We start from the raw sequence: 18,285 nt of genomic DNA on the forward strand, positions 1-18,285 counted from the left end.
GTAAACTTGGACTGCTAGGGATAAAGTGGCAAATTATCTTCTCTGTCTAATTTTTGGGATGCGAGGTTTAGGAGGAAAAGCCAGAAGAATATGTCTGTAATATGTTTACTACCTGTCTTCTACAGGGTATGGGCAATAGCACCTAATTTTGTTGTTTTTTTTTTTTTTCCCCCAAAGTAGTATGGAAAAAGAGAATGTTGTTTTTCATGAACAACAACAAAAAAGCCTAAATCAACCAAACAAAAAACCCCCAACCCATTCGTGACCCTTTTTCAATACTTGTTTTCAGATGCCCGTTAAGATTTAAACTAATCAGTTTAAACTCAGTTAAAGTTAGTTTAGGTTTAAACTCATCTAAAAGTATGCCCTGCTTTTAAGAATACATGTTACGCAGGTTTCAGCACAGTAAGACTTTTTCCTCTATGTTACCATAATAAGCAAAGCAATTGTTTTCTGCTTTTTTTTTCTAGGCTCCTGTCTATGGCATGAACCGACTTACACCTCAGCAACATATATATGCTTATCAACAACCAATGCATACACCACCTCTGCAAAACAATTCTGCTTGTATGTTTTCCCAAGAAATATATGGCACACCTCTGCGTTTTGATTCTCCTGCTCCTGGACTCATTTCTCCTCGTAGGGGTGATGATTACTACAATTACAGTGTTCCACAGGCAAGCACAAATCCACCATTGCCTGAACCAGGCTATTTCACAAAGCCTTCAGTTGCACCACCGACTTTAAAGCCTGCAGAATCAAAAGTGATAGAATTTTCAAAATCTAAGTTTGGACAGCCAGGGACAACAGAAGGACCAAAAACATCTCTACCAACACCAGTACAGTCGAGTCAGCCAACAACTTTTAAATTCAACACTAACTTCAAGTCTAATGATGGAGACTTTACCTTTTCTTCTCTTCAGGTTGCAACACAGCCTCCTAATGCAGCTTTTAATAGCAGTGAAAGTCTCTTGGATCTTCTGACATCTGATAAACCTTTACAGGATGATAGGTACATCGAACAAAAACCAGTTAATGATCACACAATTAGTCAAAGAAATGTTTTCAGTTTTGGCAATAAACATAATCCAGCTATCTCTTTTAGAGAGAGCATGGAACAAAATGCACACAAAAACCTGGGGTTTGAGAGGAGTGATATGTTTAGTGTCCAAGAACCAAGCAAGCCTATATTTATGACTTCGAATTCAGATTTGGCCAACAGAAGTCATGAAACAGAGGGAGGAAGCACCCATGGTGGAGATGAGGATGATGATGGTCCTCATTTTGATCCTGTAGTGCCACTCCCTGACAAGATTGAAGTAAAGACAGGTGAGGAAGATGAAGAAGAGTTCTTTTGCAACAGAGCCAAGCTGTTTCGTTTTGATGCAGAATCTAAAGAATGGAAAGAAAGAGGTATTGGAAATGTGAAAATACTGAAACATAAAGTATCTGGCAAATTTCGTCTCTTAATGAGACGGGAGCAAGTGCTGAAAATCTGTGCAAATCACTACATAAATACTGATATGAAATTAACTCCAAATGCTGCATCAGATAAGTCATTTGTGTGGCATGCTTTAGATTATGCAGACGAGTTGCCAAAACCAGAACAGCTTGCAATCAGATTTAAAACACCTGAGGAAGCAGTGCTTTTCAAAAGTAAATTTGAGGAGTGTCAGAATATTTTAAAAGCCTTGGGATCAAATGTTGACACGTCTGTGACTCAAGATAGTGGGACTGTAAGAGAAACAGCAAATCAGGACATCAAGGAGCCTAGCAGATCTGTTTCGGGGACCCTGAACTCTAGCTTTCAGTTCCCGAAAGGTGGAGTGAACAGTGAGTCTAATGGCAAAGGCAGCTTTACAGCTACATCAACTGCATCTGACTCTACCACTTTTTCATTCGGAAATGAAGCACTGCAGACCTATTCTTCTGGTGGGTTTGGGCAGCATCCCTTGAAGAAGGACCAATGGAAGTGTAAAGTATGTTTGGTTCCAAATGAAGCAACTGCAAAGAATTGTGTATCGTGTCAAAGTCCAAATCCAGATATGTGGGAAACACATGGCACCCCAGTAACTGAATCTGCTGCAAGTTTCAAAGCCAGTGGTGACACTGTGGAGGATAAATTTGGATCTGCTTTTGCTAAAAAAGAAGGCCAATGGGACCGCAGTGTCTGTTTAGTAAGAAATGAACCCACTGCCTCTGAGCGCGTTGCCTGCCAGAATCCAAACAAAACTAACGCAGCAGTATCAACAAGCGGTCAACACGCTTCCTTTAAATTTGGCCAACCAGTTGCTCCAATGGCTATTCAAAATGACTTGGGAACTGCTTTTTCTAAGAAAGAAGGTCAATGGAACTGCTCCGTATGTCTAGTCCAAAACGAAGCAAAAGATGTGAACTGTTGTGCTTGTCAGAATCCTAACTCAAAAAGTCAGCCCAACGTGCCCATACCTACCGTTCAGGCATCCTCTGCTCCCAAGTCTGGATCCAGTGCTGATGCAAGTAAGCCACTGAAAGATGGATTTGAAGGGCGCTTTGCTAAAAAGGAAGGGCAGTGGGATTGTAACACTTGCCTTGTGAGGAATGAAAGTTCTTCACTGGCCTGCATAGCCTGCCAAACACCAAATCCATCTGGTAAGCCTGCTGGTGATACTTCATCAACTCCTACTTTTGGCTTGAAAAGTAAATTATCTGAACCTGGTGGAGGACAGTTGGGAACAGGCTTTAAGTGTGATTTCTTACAAAAGGACTTTAAGTTTGGTCATGCTGAGCAAGGCAAGACACCACCATTTACGTTTCAGATTCCTTCTGATGCTGAAGCTAAGCCTGCAAAGGAAGTATTTAGCTTTTCAACGCCAGTGATTAAATTTGGGATACAAGAGCCTAGTAAAAATACCAGCAAGAAAGATGAGCCATCTCAAGAGTGTACAACTGGCTTCTTAAAAAGCATTGATGAAAAAGACAAAAAGGAGCTGCCTTCAGACAGTGGAATTACATTCCCATTTCAGGAAACAACAAATAAGGAGAAAAGTGACTTTGTTTTTGGGCAAAATAGCAACACTTTTACTTTTGCTGAGCTTGCAAAAAGTACTCCAGAGGAAAGCTTTCAGTTTGGCAAAAAAGACCCTAACTTCAAAGGCTTTTCACGAGCAGGTGAGAAGCTGTTTTCTTCACAGGTTTCGAAAACGGATCACAAAGCAAACACATCTGCTGACCTTGGTGAGAAGGATGATGATGTGTATAAGACAGAGGACAGTGATGATATCCATTTTGAACCTATAGTTCAGATGCCAGAAAAAGTAGAACCATTTACAGGAGAGGAAGACGAGAAAGTGTTATACTCCCAAAGAGTAAAGCTGTTCAGATTTGATCCAGAAACAAGCCAGTGGAAAGAACGTGGAGTGGGCAACCTGAAGATTCTTAAAAATGAAGTTAATGGCAAAGTAAGAATATTAATGCGGCGTGAGCAGGTACTGAAGGTGTGTGCAAATCACTGGATAACAACAACGATGAACTTGAAACAGCTGTCTGGCTCAGACAAAGCATGGATGTGGATGGCAAATGACTTCTCTGATGGTGATGCAAAGTTGGAAAATCTGGCAGCAAAATTCAAGACACTAGAGCAGGCTGAGGAGTTCAAACAGAAGTTTGAAGAATGTCAGAGGCTACTATTAGATATACCACTGCAGACACCCCATAAACTTGTTGATACAGGTAGGACAGCTCAACTTATACAGAAAGCAGAAGAAATGAAATGTGGCTTAAAAGACCTCAAAACGTTTCTGACAGATGACAAACCTAAACTGTCAGAAGAGGAAAATGTGAACTCTGTTTGTGCCAGCAGTACTTCTGATCGGGTTGTAAAGCCGCATGCTGAAAGTACTGGGCCCACTCTGGAATGGGATAACTATGACTTGCGTGAAGAAGCATTGGATGATAGTGTAAGTAGTTCTGTATATGCATCACCTCTTGCAAGCAGCCCTGTAAGGAAAAATCTGTTTAGATTTGGAGAATCTACCACAGGTTTTAGTTTCAGCTTTAAATCTGCCTTGAGCCCATCCAAATCTCCTGCCAAACAGAATCAGAGTAGAACATCAGTAGGCACAGATGAAGATTCTGATGTTACTCAAGAAGAAGAGAGAGATGGGCAGTACTTTGAACCTGTGGTACCTCTTCCTGACCTTGTGGAGGTGACCAGTGGTGAGGAAAATGAGCAAGTTGTCTTCAGTCACAGAGCTAAGCTCTACAGATATGACAAAGATGCTAATCAGTGGAAAGAGAGAGGTATTGGGGACATCAAGATATTACAGAACTATGACACCAAACAAGTGCGTATAGTAATGAGAAGGGACCAGGTACTAAAGCTTTGTGCCAATCATAGAATAACACCAGATATGAACATGCAACAAATGAAAGGATCCGATAGAGCGTGGGTATGGACTGCATGTGACTTTGCAGATGGGGAAAGGAAGGTAGAACTTCTAGCTGTGCGATTCAAGCTGCAAGATGTTGCAGACTCATTTAAGCAAATTTTTGATGAAGCAAAGCATGCCCAAGAGAGAGAGACACTGATAACACCTCTTTCTTCTCGGGCCAATACACCGAAGGAATCACCGTGTGGTAAAAACGCTGTAGCTGTACTAGAAGAAACTACCAGAGAAAGAACTGATCTCAGCCATGGTGATGATACTTCTGATGTGACTGTAGAGGTTGCAGAGGCGTTGAACACTTCTGAAACACCAACAAAAACAGTGGTTTCTCCTCCAAAGTTTGTATTTGGATCTGAATCTGTCAAGAGCATTTTCAGTAATGAAAAGTCAAAGACATTCACGTTTGGAAATACTTCAGCCACTGGTTCTCTCTTTGGCTTCAGCTTTAATCCTCCAAAAAAGAGTGAAGACCATATCCCAGTGTCTCAGAACACAGCGCAGAAAGAACTGGAAGTCTCTGAACCACCAAAAAGCACTAGTGCGCCTCAGAAGCCTCTAGACAGCAAGGTAGACAACTTGCCTACTTCAACACAAGATGGACCCTCTAACTTCTCATTTAGAATTCTGGAAAAAGGTGAGTGTTAATCGAACCAGTAATTTATTCAACTATGCAACTTATTAAGCAGTCATCTCTATGCTATTCATTACTCTTCGTTGTCTCGATAAAACATGATTTCTTTAGGTTCTAATGCGGGTACCCACGTCTTCACAAGTTCTCAATGGTTTCAACTGAAGGAGTGAATTTTAAGTCATAATTATTTTCGTATGAAAATATGTCGTGCAGGATGGAGTTTTGTTGATTTGTGAGAAAGGCGATTTCAGGTAGGAGCTATAACTCTGAAATGCTGTTCTTGAATCTCAGCTTAAATGCTTAGAGAAGGAGCTGTGGATTCACTTTTCCATACTTAAACAGGTAGTTGGATTGGTAGTGTATGTACCTGGGCCTTTGCTCTGAGTGGTAAAGTGTGAGAAGAGCAAATGTGTGCCTCAGCTAAAATTTGAGTTATCCCCATGATTGAATGGATGGGTATTCTAAAACTACTCTCTGTACATTTGTTTAAAGTCGTAATTATTGGCCTCTGCAGTTTCAGGTGTGTAACTTAACACCAGATGTTAGCCTCTTTTCTTAGCCTGGGAAGGGATCATGTGATTACATCCTCAGCTGCACAGTTTCTGACAGCGTCTGAGACAAAGATGTGCTTGCAGAAGTGGAGGCTGCAGTGTGACCACTGTAATGTGCTGAAGTCTGTTTATGAGTGGAATTTACTAGCGAGTCTTCTACCAGCAGCACATGAAGTCTTCTCTTTGAAGGCTTCATGTGCTGCTTCCCATCAGTGCAAGACTGTTTAATCAGATGATAGCTTTTGATTTATGCACTAGTCTCAGAATTATGAAGACATAATGTCTATTTCTTAACTGAAGTATAATAGAGTGACATGGCGGAAGATGATAGCTGCAGTCTGTTGACATGGGGGTAAGCTTCTGTAGAATTAACGGTTGAAATTTCCTACTGTGAAATATGACTATGGAATGCTTCCAGAACATAGATGAGTCTGTTCTACCCTTTTAAAATTCCAGGTAAACACTTATATCCAAACAATTTATTTTTTTAGGATTTAATTTTAGCCTTTTTAAATCTAATCCAATGGCCTTTTGGACAAGCACATCTTCCTTGCAAGCTGATAGTAAAGGTATTTACGTGCTGCACTGAATGTGTGATAGAAACACTTTAGCAGGCATGGACAGTAACCCAACTGTGGCAAAGCAGTTGGCTCAGTAATCCTTACAATTAACATGCATGCTGAAGAAAAGTACTTAAAATTTCATGTCTGGCTACTGTGTTTTATCCTATTGGAGAATGTCTCGAGCCATTAGTGTGTTAATAAGAGCTAGCACAGTGGATGGCCCTGTTTAAGCTTTCGGCTTCTGTTTGCGTTATTTTCTGGGGGTACCTGCCTTGCTCTTCTCTGTCAGAGTTTTACTGAACATGCACACTGGATCTCTAAAATTCCTCTTTTCTAAAGAAATTAAATTCTCCTGTTTTTTTTGGAGAATACATCTCTTAGTATCTGAGGTCTTCCATGAAATATGCTTGAAGATCTCAAGACAGATTATCCAGTAAAATGCTTGAATGTATTTAGCCTCTCTGTTTGAAATGTGTAATTCAGTTTCCCGATTATCAATGTTAACTACTGCACTTGTGAAAACAAGGGGCACCCAGAAATGAGAAAAGCAATAGGTAAGGAGTTGGCTATGTGTATACATACACCAAATGTGTAGTATGAAGTTCACCTCAGCTGGTCAGAAGACTTTCGCTAACCAATTCATTTACATTCAGAACCTGTAACCAAAACTGTTACAGCTTATAGTTTGATTATATGTCATTATAAGATGTTACTAACGGTGCTTCTTGCAAGTGTGCTTGCTGTAAGCATATTCAACTTTCACAGTTCAACAACATTTTAATTTTAAAAAGCAAATTTTTGTTCCGGTTTGCACAAGACAGCTTCTAATGTTAGTGTCTTGCATTGTTTAAAAATGTTAACATGTCATTCCAAACACCGTTTTCCCAAAATTGTATTTCTAGGGAAGCTGGTCTTATTTAAACACTGAACTCTTGTTCCCTGTATATGATCTGAAGTCAACTGTTCTGTGTTTTTAGGCATTGCTGTGCATGGTGTTTATTAACAATTCAGTTTTATTTTCATCATTCGATGTCCATAAGGTGAAGCGATTAAGCATTCTGTGCCAATGCATACATGCATTGCTGCCTCAGACTGATCCTGTTTTTATATTGGGGGTGTGTGAGTGTTGGTGTGCATGTAGTAAAAAAAAAAAAGGCAAAATATGCCTTTCTGGTACTTCAGACTGTTCTTCACTTTTACTTTTCTGATAACTAGGATATGATTATATACTTAAGATAATTGTCTTCAGTGTAGCTTTTTGGTGGCTTTGTTTCAAGCTTGACTTAATAGCAAGTGATTTTGAAAAGTCCTTTGTAAGTTAGGTTTTTTCTTATATCCAGAAGATATTAATTGATACATGCATGAGAAAAAAATATCAATGTTGTAACCTGCTAGATATTTAGGCCTATCTGGTCTTAATGTCAGCTGGAAGAAATGCAAAAATATAGTATGCCAGTGAAAAGAACTGTTGTGCATGGTATTGTTTTTTATTTTGTTCCTTCTATATACTAACAAAGTTTTGTGTAGATTTCTTTCCCTTGAGTGGAAAGTTTTATTATTATAAAACCAACAGTCTTTTAATAATGTTGTATGTATGCTTGGTGCTCTGTTTTCATGGCTGACTGTGAAGATATATTTAAGCTGTTTGCAGCATTTTTTAATAAGAAAAGTTAACTTTCATGTAGGGAGGGTGAGTAGAAATTGACTAAATCAGTGAACATCTTGCTCAGTCTAAATATTCTGAGGGCAAATACATGTTGTAATCTTAATCTTTGTTGTTGAACTCTTTTGTCCCTTTGAGTGGATGTTTGGAACACTAGACTTAATCCAGTGTTTGATAGATCAGCTTCATGGAGAACTTTTTTTCTGGGTTAATCTAAAGTGACTTTTTAATGTATTTCTTATTCAGCTACTTTCCACAAAGGCTACTGAAAGAGACTGCCTGATAATTCTTTGAAAATGCTGTCTGTCGAATATGATGGACTACATCATCTGTTGCCAGGGTCTTCTCGCTAGCTTTGTGTTGCTCAGATTAAAGCAAATTCACACTTTTACTATCTACCTGACTGACTTTGGAAGAAATTTTTTTTATTGAAGATATGTTTTTGAAAATTTTCTTATCCTAAGGAAAGCTGTTTTTTTTGCTGTAACCTTTAATGGCTGTAAGACTGAATACTCCATGCTTAAACTTCTGTGGTCAACTTGGTGCAAACTTACTCAGTCCAGTTGAGATGCTTAACTAAGTATATAAAACACATGCTAATATGCTGGATACCTAAATATCTTGATAACACGGTAGTAGATGTGCTCTAAATTCTTAAATCAGCTAGGGTTAGTGAGTTTTTTGCATAAGATTCTGAGAAAATATGCGAAAACATCTCTAGCCTGCTGTAATGATAGGAACTTAGAAATTTGCTGTTCAGTTTTATCCTGCATTTACTTTATACAGGCTCAGAAGAGCTTTTGAGATCTAAAAAAAGTGAGCAAAAAGTATTGCTCTACAAGACTCTATATGCTGGTAATGGGTTTGAGTTACACTTTGGTATAAAAATACCCAAGATTAACTTGTAATCAAAGAGAGAGCGAATTGGGGCAAAGGTTGGAGAGGGAACACTTCAAAAAAAGACTTAAACTTGAACTAGTACTTTGGATTTTGCTTTTATTCTATTCTTTATATTGCTTTTATCTACTGGAAGATACTAGTGGGAAAACTACTTTTAGAAAGCAGGATTATTTTAGTGTGTCGGTTGTGTCAGAGGACCAAGGGGCATGTCTATAAACATTACACTTCTGTCCTTGTCTCCTCTTACAAGGATCAGTATTAAATTGCATGAGTAGGAAAATCAATGTTCCTCAGGAATTTAGTAGTCTAGTTCCTAGCTGAAGATTTAGGTTCCCACTGGCTACATTGTGCCACAAACTTACCAAATATTTTCTAAGGAAAAGAACAACGAGCTTTTGAGTGCCCGGTTCAAATTCTGCTGACTAGTTTAACTCAAACCTGGAGAATGTTAACAAATGGGTTGACTTACTAAAGCAATTAAACTGTTCTTAGAAACAACCGATGCATGGATATTGATGTGCTTATGGGATAATTCTTATAAATAGCTAACAAATCTGTTTCTCACATCTTTACCCCTAAACTCCCTCTCTCAAAACAGCACTAAACCTTAACGCAAACAAACAAAACCTCAGCCAAACAATACATGATGCTTAAACTGGTGTATCCTCCCTCTTTGCTTCTATTCCTTCATAATAAACTCAAATATTTGTTTCCAAATCTGCCTGCTTTTTCTTATAGCCTTTATGTTTTCCTGCAGTTTACTCTAAGCTGTGCTTTCAGCTTTAACCTTCAATTATGCACTGTGTTTTCATTACAAATGGAATGGCCAACTTAATATTGAAGGAGAGAGGAGGAAAAGTTACGTAATAAAACTGGTAGTGCTATTTGTCCTTGCTGGGAAAGCTAGTTGAATAGGCTGAAAGCAATATGTTTTGTTGTTCAACAAGATGAAACTAAAAATTACTCTACTTCTGTAACAATAAAAACTTCAACAACAGCTCTTACAGTAAATTGAGATTAGCTAATAAAAAGCTGGTATTGCCCATAGGTAGTCTTAAATAAGTTCTATTCAGTTGCTGTTTAATCTTTTCTAGAACTTAAAACACTTCTAAGCAATGCAATTGGACATGTTGCTCTAGACAACTTTGCTTTTTCTTGTTTCAGGCTTGAAGTCTGTGCCTCTACCTCTAGGTAACCCCTATATCCCTCTTTTCTGTAGTCGTATTCTATTTGACATGAGGACTTAATTAAATAATCCTTGTAACAATATAAAAATGCAGGCTTGTTTCTGTTCTGTTACTTGAATTCCAAAGGCAGTAGAACAGGATGTGGTTGGGCATGCAGCTTGGAATTTCTTGACTCTTAATAGGATGCTCTGTCCTAGCATCCTGTAACTTTGATTTTTTTCTTTCCTGATCATCAATAGAAAATATGAAGGCTCCAAATGTATTTCTAACTGCCTTAATTATAATTAATTCAGTTCTGTAATGATGGCAATGCCGGGTTAATGTTTTTCCCTGTTCTGAAATTACTCAGTTCTAATGGTTTGTTTGATTTTTGTAAAAAGCTGAGAAGACAACAGTGTCAGAAGATGATCTTCCATCTGATGAAGTTGTAATAGTTTATGAGTTAACACCTACCCCTGAACAGAGAGCTCTTGCTGGTTTTCTCAAGCTACCTTCAACATTCTTCTGTTACAAGAATAAGCCTGGATATGTGAGTGACGAGGATGATGGTAAGGAGTGCTAAAGTTCATAGAATCATAGAATGGTTTGGGTTGGAAGAGACATTAAATATTATCTAGTTTCAACCCCCCTGCTATGGGCAGGGACATCTTCTGCTAGAACAGGTTGCTCAAAGCCTCATCCAGTCTGGCCTTGAAGTTGATCTTTGTGTTGCCTTTCAGTGATGAAAGTGTGTGATACACAGCACTGCTGTGGCCCCACCTCAAGCACTCTGTGCAGTTTTGGGTGCCTCAATGTAAGGAGAACATCAGTGTGTCAAGAGGAGGATGACCAAGATGGTGAAAGGCCTTGAGGGCCAGACTTGTGAGGAATGGCTGAGGTTGCTTGATTTGTTTGGCTTGGAGAAGAGAAGGCTGAGGGGTGACCTCATTGCAGTCTACAACTTCCTCAAGGAAGGGAGCAGCAGAGGAGGAGGTGCTGATCTCTTCTCTCTTATGCCCAGTGGTATGGGAGGAAATGGAGTGAAACTGTGTCAGGGGAAGTTCAAACTGGACACTTAAGAAAAGGTTCTTCACTGAGAGGGTGGTCAGTCAGTGGAACAGACTCCCTATGGCAGTGGTCATGGCACCAAGCCTGTCAGAGTTCAAGGAGTGTCTGGACATTACTTAATCATACGGTTTAGTTTTGGGCAGTCCTGTGAAGAGCAGGGAGTTGGACTTGATCGTTATGGGTCTCTTGCAACTTGAGATATTGTATGATTCCGAAAGTACTGTCAGAACCATTAGACACTCAAATATTTTTATTTGGACTGATGGGAAATAATCCTGTCATCTTCCTTATAGCCAAAGAAGTACACTCAGATCTTGAAGACAGAAAAATACAATGAAGGCCCAGGAATAACTAAAGGGGGTTTGCATTGGTGCCTTATGGCACGTGTTAATGTTCATATTACCAACGCAGTTGGTTAGGTAAGGCTAAATAATTGGATGTTTGAGCCTAGTCTCATTTGAGCAAGACACTTCTGTAGCTATTTTTAGAGACAAATACAAGGCAGTCTTTATCAAAAAGGAACATGCTCCGGTTCCCTAAATGCCAGACTAATGGCTCATTTTGCTTCTAAAGCAAATTCCTAATTTTAGAACTGGAAAACTTTTGTATTGTTTTGTATGCAACTAAATTACTCTTAATTTATTCAGCAGCAAATATGTTAGATGGAAGTTCTGAAGCATTGTATTCAACAGAAAATGGGAGAAGACAAGCCTCCTCTTAGAAATATCTGAGCTTGCTAGTTTTTTTATAGAAAAGATCTTCAGTCTTCCATCCCAATTCTGTTTAGTGGTATTCTTAATAAAATCACTCAGTAAGAAATATGTTTTCTGAAAACAAAACCTGTGCCATGCATCTGTAACCATCTAGGCTGAGAAAAATGTCAGTAGCACGCTGAAGCACATGTATGCAAAATAGGAAGTGAAAACTTACTTGCTGACCTTGTAACTCTTCAAACGTAAGTAAACATTATGCATGCTTGATAGGCTTGTGAGTTGGAAGGGCTTAGCAGACTTCTCTGTACTTATAGGATGCCTGAGAACTTGCCCTTGTTTCCTGTATTTTAGATGAAGACTATGAAACAGCTGTTAGGAAACTTAATGGAAGACTGTATCCCAGTGATTCAGAAGAGAAAAAGAAATTGCAAGATCCTGTGAAAGGTATGTCTTAAAACACAATACTTAAATTTCTTATCTACTGAAATATAAGCTCTAAATGTGAAGGACACTTGGGCACTGAGATTAACTTTTTTCCCCAAGGTAGGTTTTTAGTAGCACTGATGCTGGGAGCTGAAAAGCTGCATCTCAAAATACAGCTTTAAGCTCAGTAGGTTGAACTGTTAGTTAGCAGTAAAGAGGTACCTGAATGAGAAATGTACATTTCAGGTGGCCTCTAAACTAGAACATCAAAGTGTTTTCCTACCTTGAGCCTCTTCTTTTGAATATGAGGAATTCAACTTGGTATGATACTGTACAAGACAAAAGTTGTCTGTGTCCGTGAATACTTGCTACTTTTGCTGATAGTCAATTTAAATTGAGCTTATGAGTAAATATTGTACAATAAAAAAGATACTTGGTTTTTATACTAAAAATACAGGTGTAGAAGACTGAACTTGCTACTTATATTTTTCCGCTTTGGCTGTGCTTCTGACTTCGGTGTTGCATAACTGAAAATCTGTGTAGATGCTTCTAGAAGTGAAGTTTGACTTTTGAGGGTATGTGCTAGAAAGAGGTGGTATCTATTGAGCCATCTGGAATATGAGCAAATGTTGAAGGAAGCTAATAGTAGTGGCAGCTGCAAGGTTGAACTCTCCATTATTGCATGGAAATTCCCTGATAGCAACAGAAAAACTAAGTATGATAAATTTCCAATTCTGGTCACCCTGAGTGGAGTTAAGTTAGTCTTCACTTCTACTGTTTAAATAGTAATGATAAAAACTCTTGAAGTCTTACTTCAAATTTCTCTGCTTATCATGAGGTTATTTTATAACATAGGTGCCAAAAATTACTTCAGTATTTAGCGGCCTTCCTAGCTATTTTCCACTATTTTTTATTCTTTGCAGTAGGCATCACAGGAAAAAGTGAATTCGACAATGAAAGAGAATGTGTTACTGCTTGGGAAGAGAAACCAACTGCTGAGGAGAAGGCTAAAGCAGAAGCTCTGCAGGTTCCTTCTCCATCTGTCTGTGGTGTCAGCAGTGATATTGAGAGTGACAGTCCAGAAGACGTTCAGACAGAAGTTAAAATTCAAGAAACGAAAGTAAGAACTAAATATTTACTAAACTTTTTGTTCTTAAGCTTGTACAGTTACTTCTTTTATGTGTCAGACTTTATGTAGTTTTCACCTTGTGAGAACTATAATATTCAGTGGGGAAAAACTGCTTGGCTGTTTTGTGGCTGTCCCTCAAGTCTTTACTAATGCTGAAATGGAAGCTTAGATCTTGAGTCCTTGGGAAGAAAAAGGACTACAGCTATTCTCATATTTGGCTAGTAGAATCACTCCTAATGTATATAAAACGACCAATTGGTTTCAGAAAGTAACAGTGTTTTTTGGAAAGCGTTACTCCTTCAAAGATAATACAGTCTCTTGTCAGGTCAATGTCCTATGTGTGTTAAGTGTAAGGAAAAACTTCAGAAAGCTTACAACAACATATTTTTCTTGGTATTCTTTTTTTCTGAAATGACTATTCTTAGTCTTCTGAGAAGGTGGTTTGAACACTAGGCTCTTCTAGCTTATTTGCTTATTACTTCACTTTTTTATTAATCTCAGGAGAATGAGGTCACAAGCTCAACTGATTTAGTCTGTACCGATAAGGAAGTAGTGCCTACTCCATCAACGGGAGAGGTTGCAGTATTTGTCCAGTCAGCTGCTGCCAATGAAGAACCAGATTCCACCACGGAAACTGTGCCTGTATCGCAGACTTTATCAGGAACTAGTGACAAACCTGTAGATTTGTCAACTAAAAAAAATGATTCGGACTGTTCAGAGTCAACACAAGGTAAGATCAGGGGTATGTTCTTTTTTTTGTAGGGATGTAAGTATGTTTTTCTGTAGGTTAGTTTATCTAATGTAGTTGCTGCCTTGAAGAGAAGTAGTACCAATACTGAATTAGAAGCATAAGTACCAATCTAGTAAAAAAGTGACTGGGGATTAAAATAATTATGTACATCAGATTTTGGCATGTTCAAATGGCACTACTACAGAGCAATGGTAGTGTTGTATAATTTATATATGGAGTACTTTCTCTCATTATTTTACTGTTAAATACTGCGTGAATACTTACTAGAGCTCTGTGGATCTGCACAGAAATAGTAGGCTGAAACTATCTCACACAGTCTTGAGCTCTTTTCTTAAACCATAATGAATGACTGTCATGACAAGTGTCATGTAAACTTCAAATTTATTGGAAGACAGAAACACTGTAGAGACTTCTCCTGTTTATTCTTGTGATTACATAACATTAAACATGTTTTCTTTAAGAAATGCAGAGAAAAAGCTTTGACTTTACTCTCTTATTTCATAGAAAACAGAATTGTCTCACTTGGTTTCGGTGATACTGCAGGCTTGTCATTTGCGGATCTGGCTTCCAAAAGCTCTGGAGACTTTGCTTTTGGCTCAAAAGGTGAGTTAAACTAGTCTGAGACAGTCAATCAGATTTCTGCTTCATACAATATTTTGTGCACCAAATTGCTACTGATCAGTCAGTTAACAGCTAACAGCTTTTTGTAAGTTTTTTGTCAAGAAGAAAAAAATACACAAAGGTTAAAATATAACTGTCTTCATTGCAGATAAAAACTTCAAATGGGAAAATACAGGAGCAGCTGTGTTTGGAAAGACAGCCCAGAAAGCAGATGAAGATGAAGGTGCTAGTGATGATGAGGTGGTACATAGTGATGATATTCACTTTGAGCCAATTGTGTCCTTACCAGAGGTAAGGGGACTTCTGGAATACAGAACAAGAAGAAGATAAGCATTTCTGCTAACACAACAAGTTTTAAAAAAATGCTTTGCTTAACTAACTTTGCTTTGTGTTGTGTGCTTTATTCCATATCTCTTGCACTGCCTATGTAGAAACACCTGCTGTTTTAAATACTAGTACAGTTTAGCACTGAGGAAGTGTCTGGTGCATCAGTTAAAGTCTTCAAAGTTCATTTCATTACACCTTGACTGAGTGTTGATCAGTGCAGCTTTGTACATGTAACTTGTAAAAGCTAAAGCTGATTCATTATAGCACAGTTGAAAACCGAGGGGGAAAACTGAATAACTGTTAGTGCTAATACAACTTGGCTGTGGCTTTGCATCAATGACTTGTAGATCCATGCCAACTTCAAATTTTTACTCTAAGCTAGGCAAGAGATTTCTAGAATCACTAAGCCATAAAGATCTAGTGCAAGTAACCTCACCTGAGGGCTAAGGGAACTAACTTGGTTAGTTTGAAAAGAAATTGTTTTTCACGAAGTAGGAGAACCTTCAACTTTGAAGGTAGCTTTATAACTTACTGAGTGAGTCTTCACACAGTTGCTCATGTCTTCATTCGGTGTGTAGCTGTAGTGTGCCTAATAACCATTTCAAACTTTTCTGATATTATAGTCATACTGTCTGGCTTTCCTATAAATATTATATTTTAATTACACATTAGTATAATTGTGAAGCAAGATAAATAGCGCACAAATTAACAGTATGCAGTGTCTTTAATTTGAACAGCAAATCTGATGTAATTCATAAATGCCTTCAACCACCTTCTTCAAAATTTTGTATGCCTTTGCGCACCTCTGTCATAATATGACTTTTGTGGTTTTCTTTCTTCCCTTACTTGCTGCTTCTCTTATTCAGTCTCATATCTCCCTCCACAAATAGTTGTTTGTCATGCGTTTCTCCAGTTCTCTCAAGTGTTCCCTACCTTTGGACGATGTGTTAACTAAAGGAGGTTAGAGGCGAGTAAAACTCAAACATAAAGTGAGGAGGAGATACGGCTGTCAGGCCTCAGCTTGTTATAACTCGGTTGGCATTTATTCTGCTCGAATGGAAATGACAAGTTCTTTAACAATGTTCAAAAGGTAACACCTGGAATAGTCATAGTACTATATCTTTACTTCTAAGCCTGCACATCGTTCAGCAAACCTGAAACTTTCCTGGGAAACTTGCCAAAAAACTGATAAAACTTTTTTTTTAAAGGAAAAAAAAAAAAAACCAACCAAAACCGCAAAACACAATTTCCCCCCACCAAAAACCAACCAACCGAAAAAACCCACCCCCAAAGCAAAAGCCAACACACCCCCACCAAAACCCATATGCAGAATGGCGAAGTAGTATTGCAGTGCTATAGTTAATCTTGAACAGTGGAATTTGGGCTCTTAAATTCTGAAAAGGCTAGATGTTTTACTCCTTTTGGTGTGTGATGAATATGGTGTTGGAGAAAGGAACACATTGAATAATTGTGCATTGAAATGTGTCAGAATCATCATAAGTGTATGTAATATTATTGAATATTGTTGGTGACATCAGCTGTCTGGGAAATCACAGGTACTTTACTGTGCTATTCTTTAGGTGGAGGTAAAATCTGGAGAAGAAGATGAAGAAATTCTCTTCAAAGAGAGGGCAAAACTTTACAGATGGGACAGAGATGCTGTTCAGTGGAAGGAGCGTGGTGTTGGAGAGATAAAGATCCTTTTCCATACACAGAAGAAATACTATAGAGTCCTAATGAGAAGGGACCAAGTTCTTAAAGTCTGTGCAAACCATGTCATCACCAAAGAAATGAACTTAGTGCCCTCTGATACATCAAACAATGCTTTAATTTGGACAGCAACAGATTATGCTGGTGAGTTTTTCAGGTGGTTTTCATTTTTTCTAGGTGGTCTGTAGTTTCTGTGGCTTGGTCTTTCCCTGGAGAATTACATAAGACAAAAGCTGTTTGATTCTGACTATACTGAATACAGCTAAAGAAACCTGTTCTTGGATTTATTTTCAGATGGCGAAGTAAAAGTAGAACAACTTGCAGTCAGATTTAAAAGCCAAGAAATGGCTAATTCTTTCAAGAAGAGGTTTGAAGAATGCCAGCTAAGCTTGTCAGAACTACAGAAAGGACACTTATCTCTGGCAGCAGGATTGTCAAAGGACACCAACCCCGTTGTGTATTTTGAAGTTTCTGCTGATGACGAACCTTTAGGACACATAACCATGGAGCTGTTTTCAAATATCGTCCCTCGAACTGCTGAAAATTTTAGGGCCCTGTGCACTGGAGAGAAAGGATTTGGATTCAAGAACTCCAGCTTTCACAGAATAATCACTGGCTTTGTGTGTCAGGTAAGCGTAACAGGAAGATGGCTCTTCATTGAGAGAATGACAATGAAGATTAACAATGGCACTTAAAAAATTACTCACACAGAGTAGCACGTTCTTGTTGGCAGCATGAACCCAGTTTGTAAGATATTCTCATCTGCGCTTTGCCTACAAAGAGATAAGAAACAGTGCAAGGAGCATATGCTGCCCTAAGCCAGATGGTTTTTACTTGTCTGCCAGCTGCCTGATGCTTTAGTGTTACCTAGTGCTGCCATGTTAGTGTGGAAGAAAAAAGAGAGATCAGTCTCTTACAGTGGCCAAGGGGCCTGTTGCTGAACAGGAACAACAAGGAACGTAGGGGTTCCCAAAAACTCCCATTCGGCCTTCTCTCTGTAGAGAGAGAAACTTAGGTAAGCTCATCTGCTAAGAACAGGTACTTCGCAGGCTTCTCTTACATTTTAAAGTACAATTTGTATTTCAGAGAACATGGAATTTAAAACTGATATTTCAAGTATTTTAGATGCTCGTTTCCATCTAAAAGAAGTCTTCTAGGTCTCATTATCATGCAGTGGCCTATTCCTTAAAATACTCAAAAGTTTTCACCAAAAGTATCAGTCTGCAGTGCATCTGAACCCCCGTGTAGACAGGTTGGTTCTAAATCTCTGTGCATTCAGTAGCACTAGCAAGTTTTTCATAAATGCCGAAGGCTTAGGAGATTGATTGTAGCTCAGATAGACTTTTCCTTTCCTAAAATTCTCATCAATAACTCAGTGAGTTTTAGTGACTTGTAACAGGCAAAATGAACCGACTTCCCTGGACACTACATTAATGCTTCTGCATGTCACTACATCCCTGAAGTACGACCTTCTACAAACTCAGAAGTAGACAGTAATATGTAAATGGCTTGTTACCTAATCAAGAGACTGGATAATTTTTTATTGTGGTATCACCTGTGTCTGAAGGTCTGCCCTTTATGGCTTTCCTGTTAAAACTTCATGCCTTCCTGTTAAGGAAAGCCGTGTTGCTCATTTAGAGTT

The 18,285-nt window shown here is 38.6% G+C and overlaps 1 protein-coding gene across 5 annotated transcripts in view; it reads left to right on the top strand.

The window, feature by feature from the left end:
* RGPD4 (RANBP2 like and GRIP domain containing 4) overlaps nucleotides 1-18,285 on the top strand; it is a 33,377-nt gene that overhangs the window by 13,862 nt on the left and 1,230 nt on the right. The window contains exons 20-30 of one of the 5 annotated variants that reach the window (XM_086619718.1): nucleotides 471-2,151; nucleotides 2,344-5,061; nucleotides 6,101-6,178; nucleotides 10,303-10,470; nucleotides 12,034-12,126; nucleotides 13,029-13,225; nucleotides 13,736-13,964; nucleotides 14,490-14,588; nucleotides 14,755-14,897; nucleotides 16,514-16,787; nucleotides 16,938-17,272. In XM_086619718.1, coding sequence (XP_086475844.1) covers nucleotides 471-2,151; nucleotides 2,344-5,061; nucleotides 6,101-6,178; nucleotides 10,303-10,470; nucleotides 12,034-12,126; nucleotides 13,029-13,225; nucleotides 13,736-13,964; nucleotides 14,490-14,588; nucleotides 14,755-14,897; nucleotides 16,514-16,787; nucleotides 16,938-17,272 — 6,015 coding nt within the window. Of the gene's footprint in view, nucleotides 1-470; nucleotides 5,062-6,100; nucleotides 6,179-10,302; nucleotides 10,471-12,033; nucleotides 12,127-13,028; nucleotides 13,226-13,727; nucleotides 13,965-14,489; nucleotides 14,589-14,754; nucleotides 14,898-16,513; nucleotides 16,788-16,937; nucleotides 17,273-18,285 lie in introns of all 5 variants that reach the window. The other 4 variants (XM_086619688.1, XM_086619703.1, XM_086619695.1 and 1 more) reach the window with 4 other exon arrangements.

Source organism: Tauraco erythrolophus, chromosome 1 (genome assembly GCF_009769465.1).
Source record: "Tauraco erythrolophus isolate bTauEry1 chromosome 1, bTauEry1.pri, whole genome shotgun sequence".
Taxonomy (NCBI): domain Eukaryota; kingdom Metazoa; phylum Chordata; class Aves; order Musophagiformes; family Musophagidae; genus Tauraco; species Tauraco erythrolophus.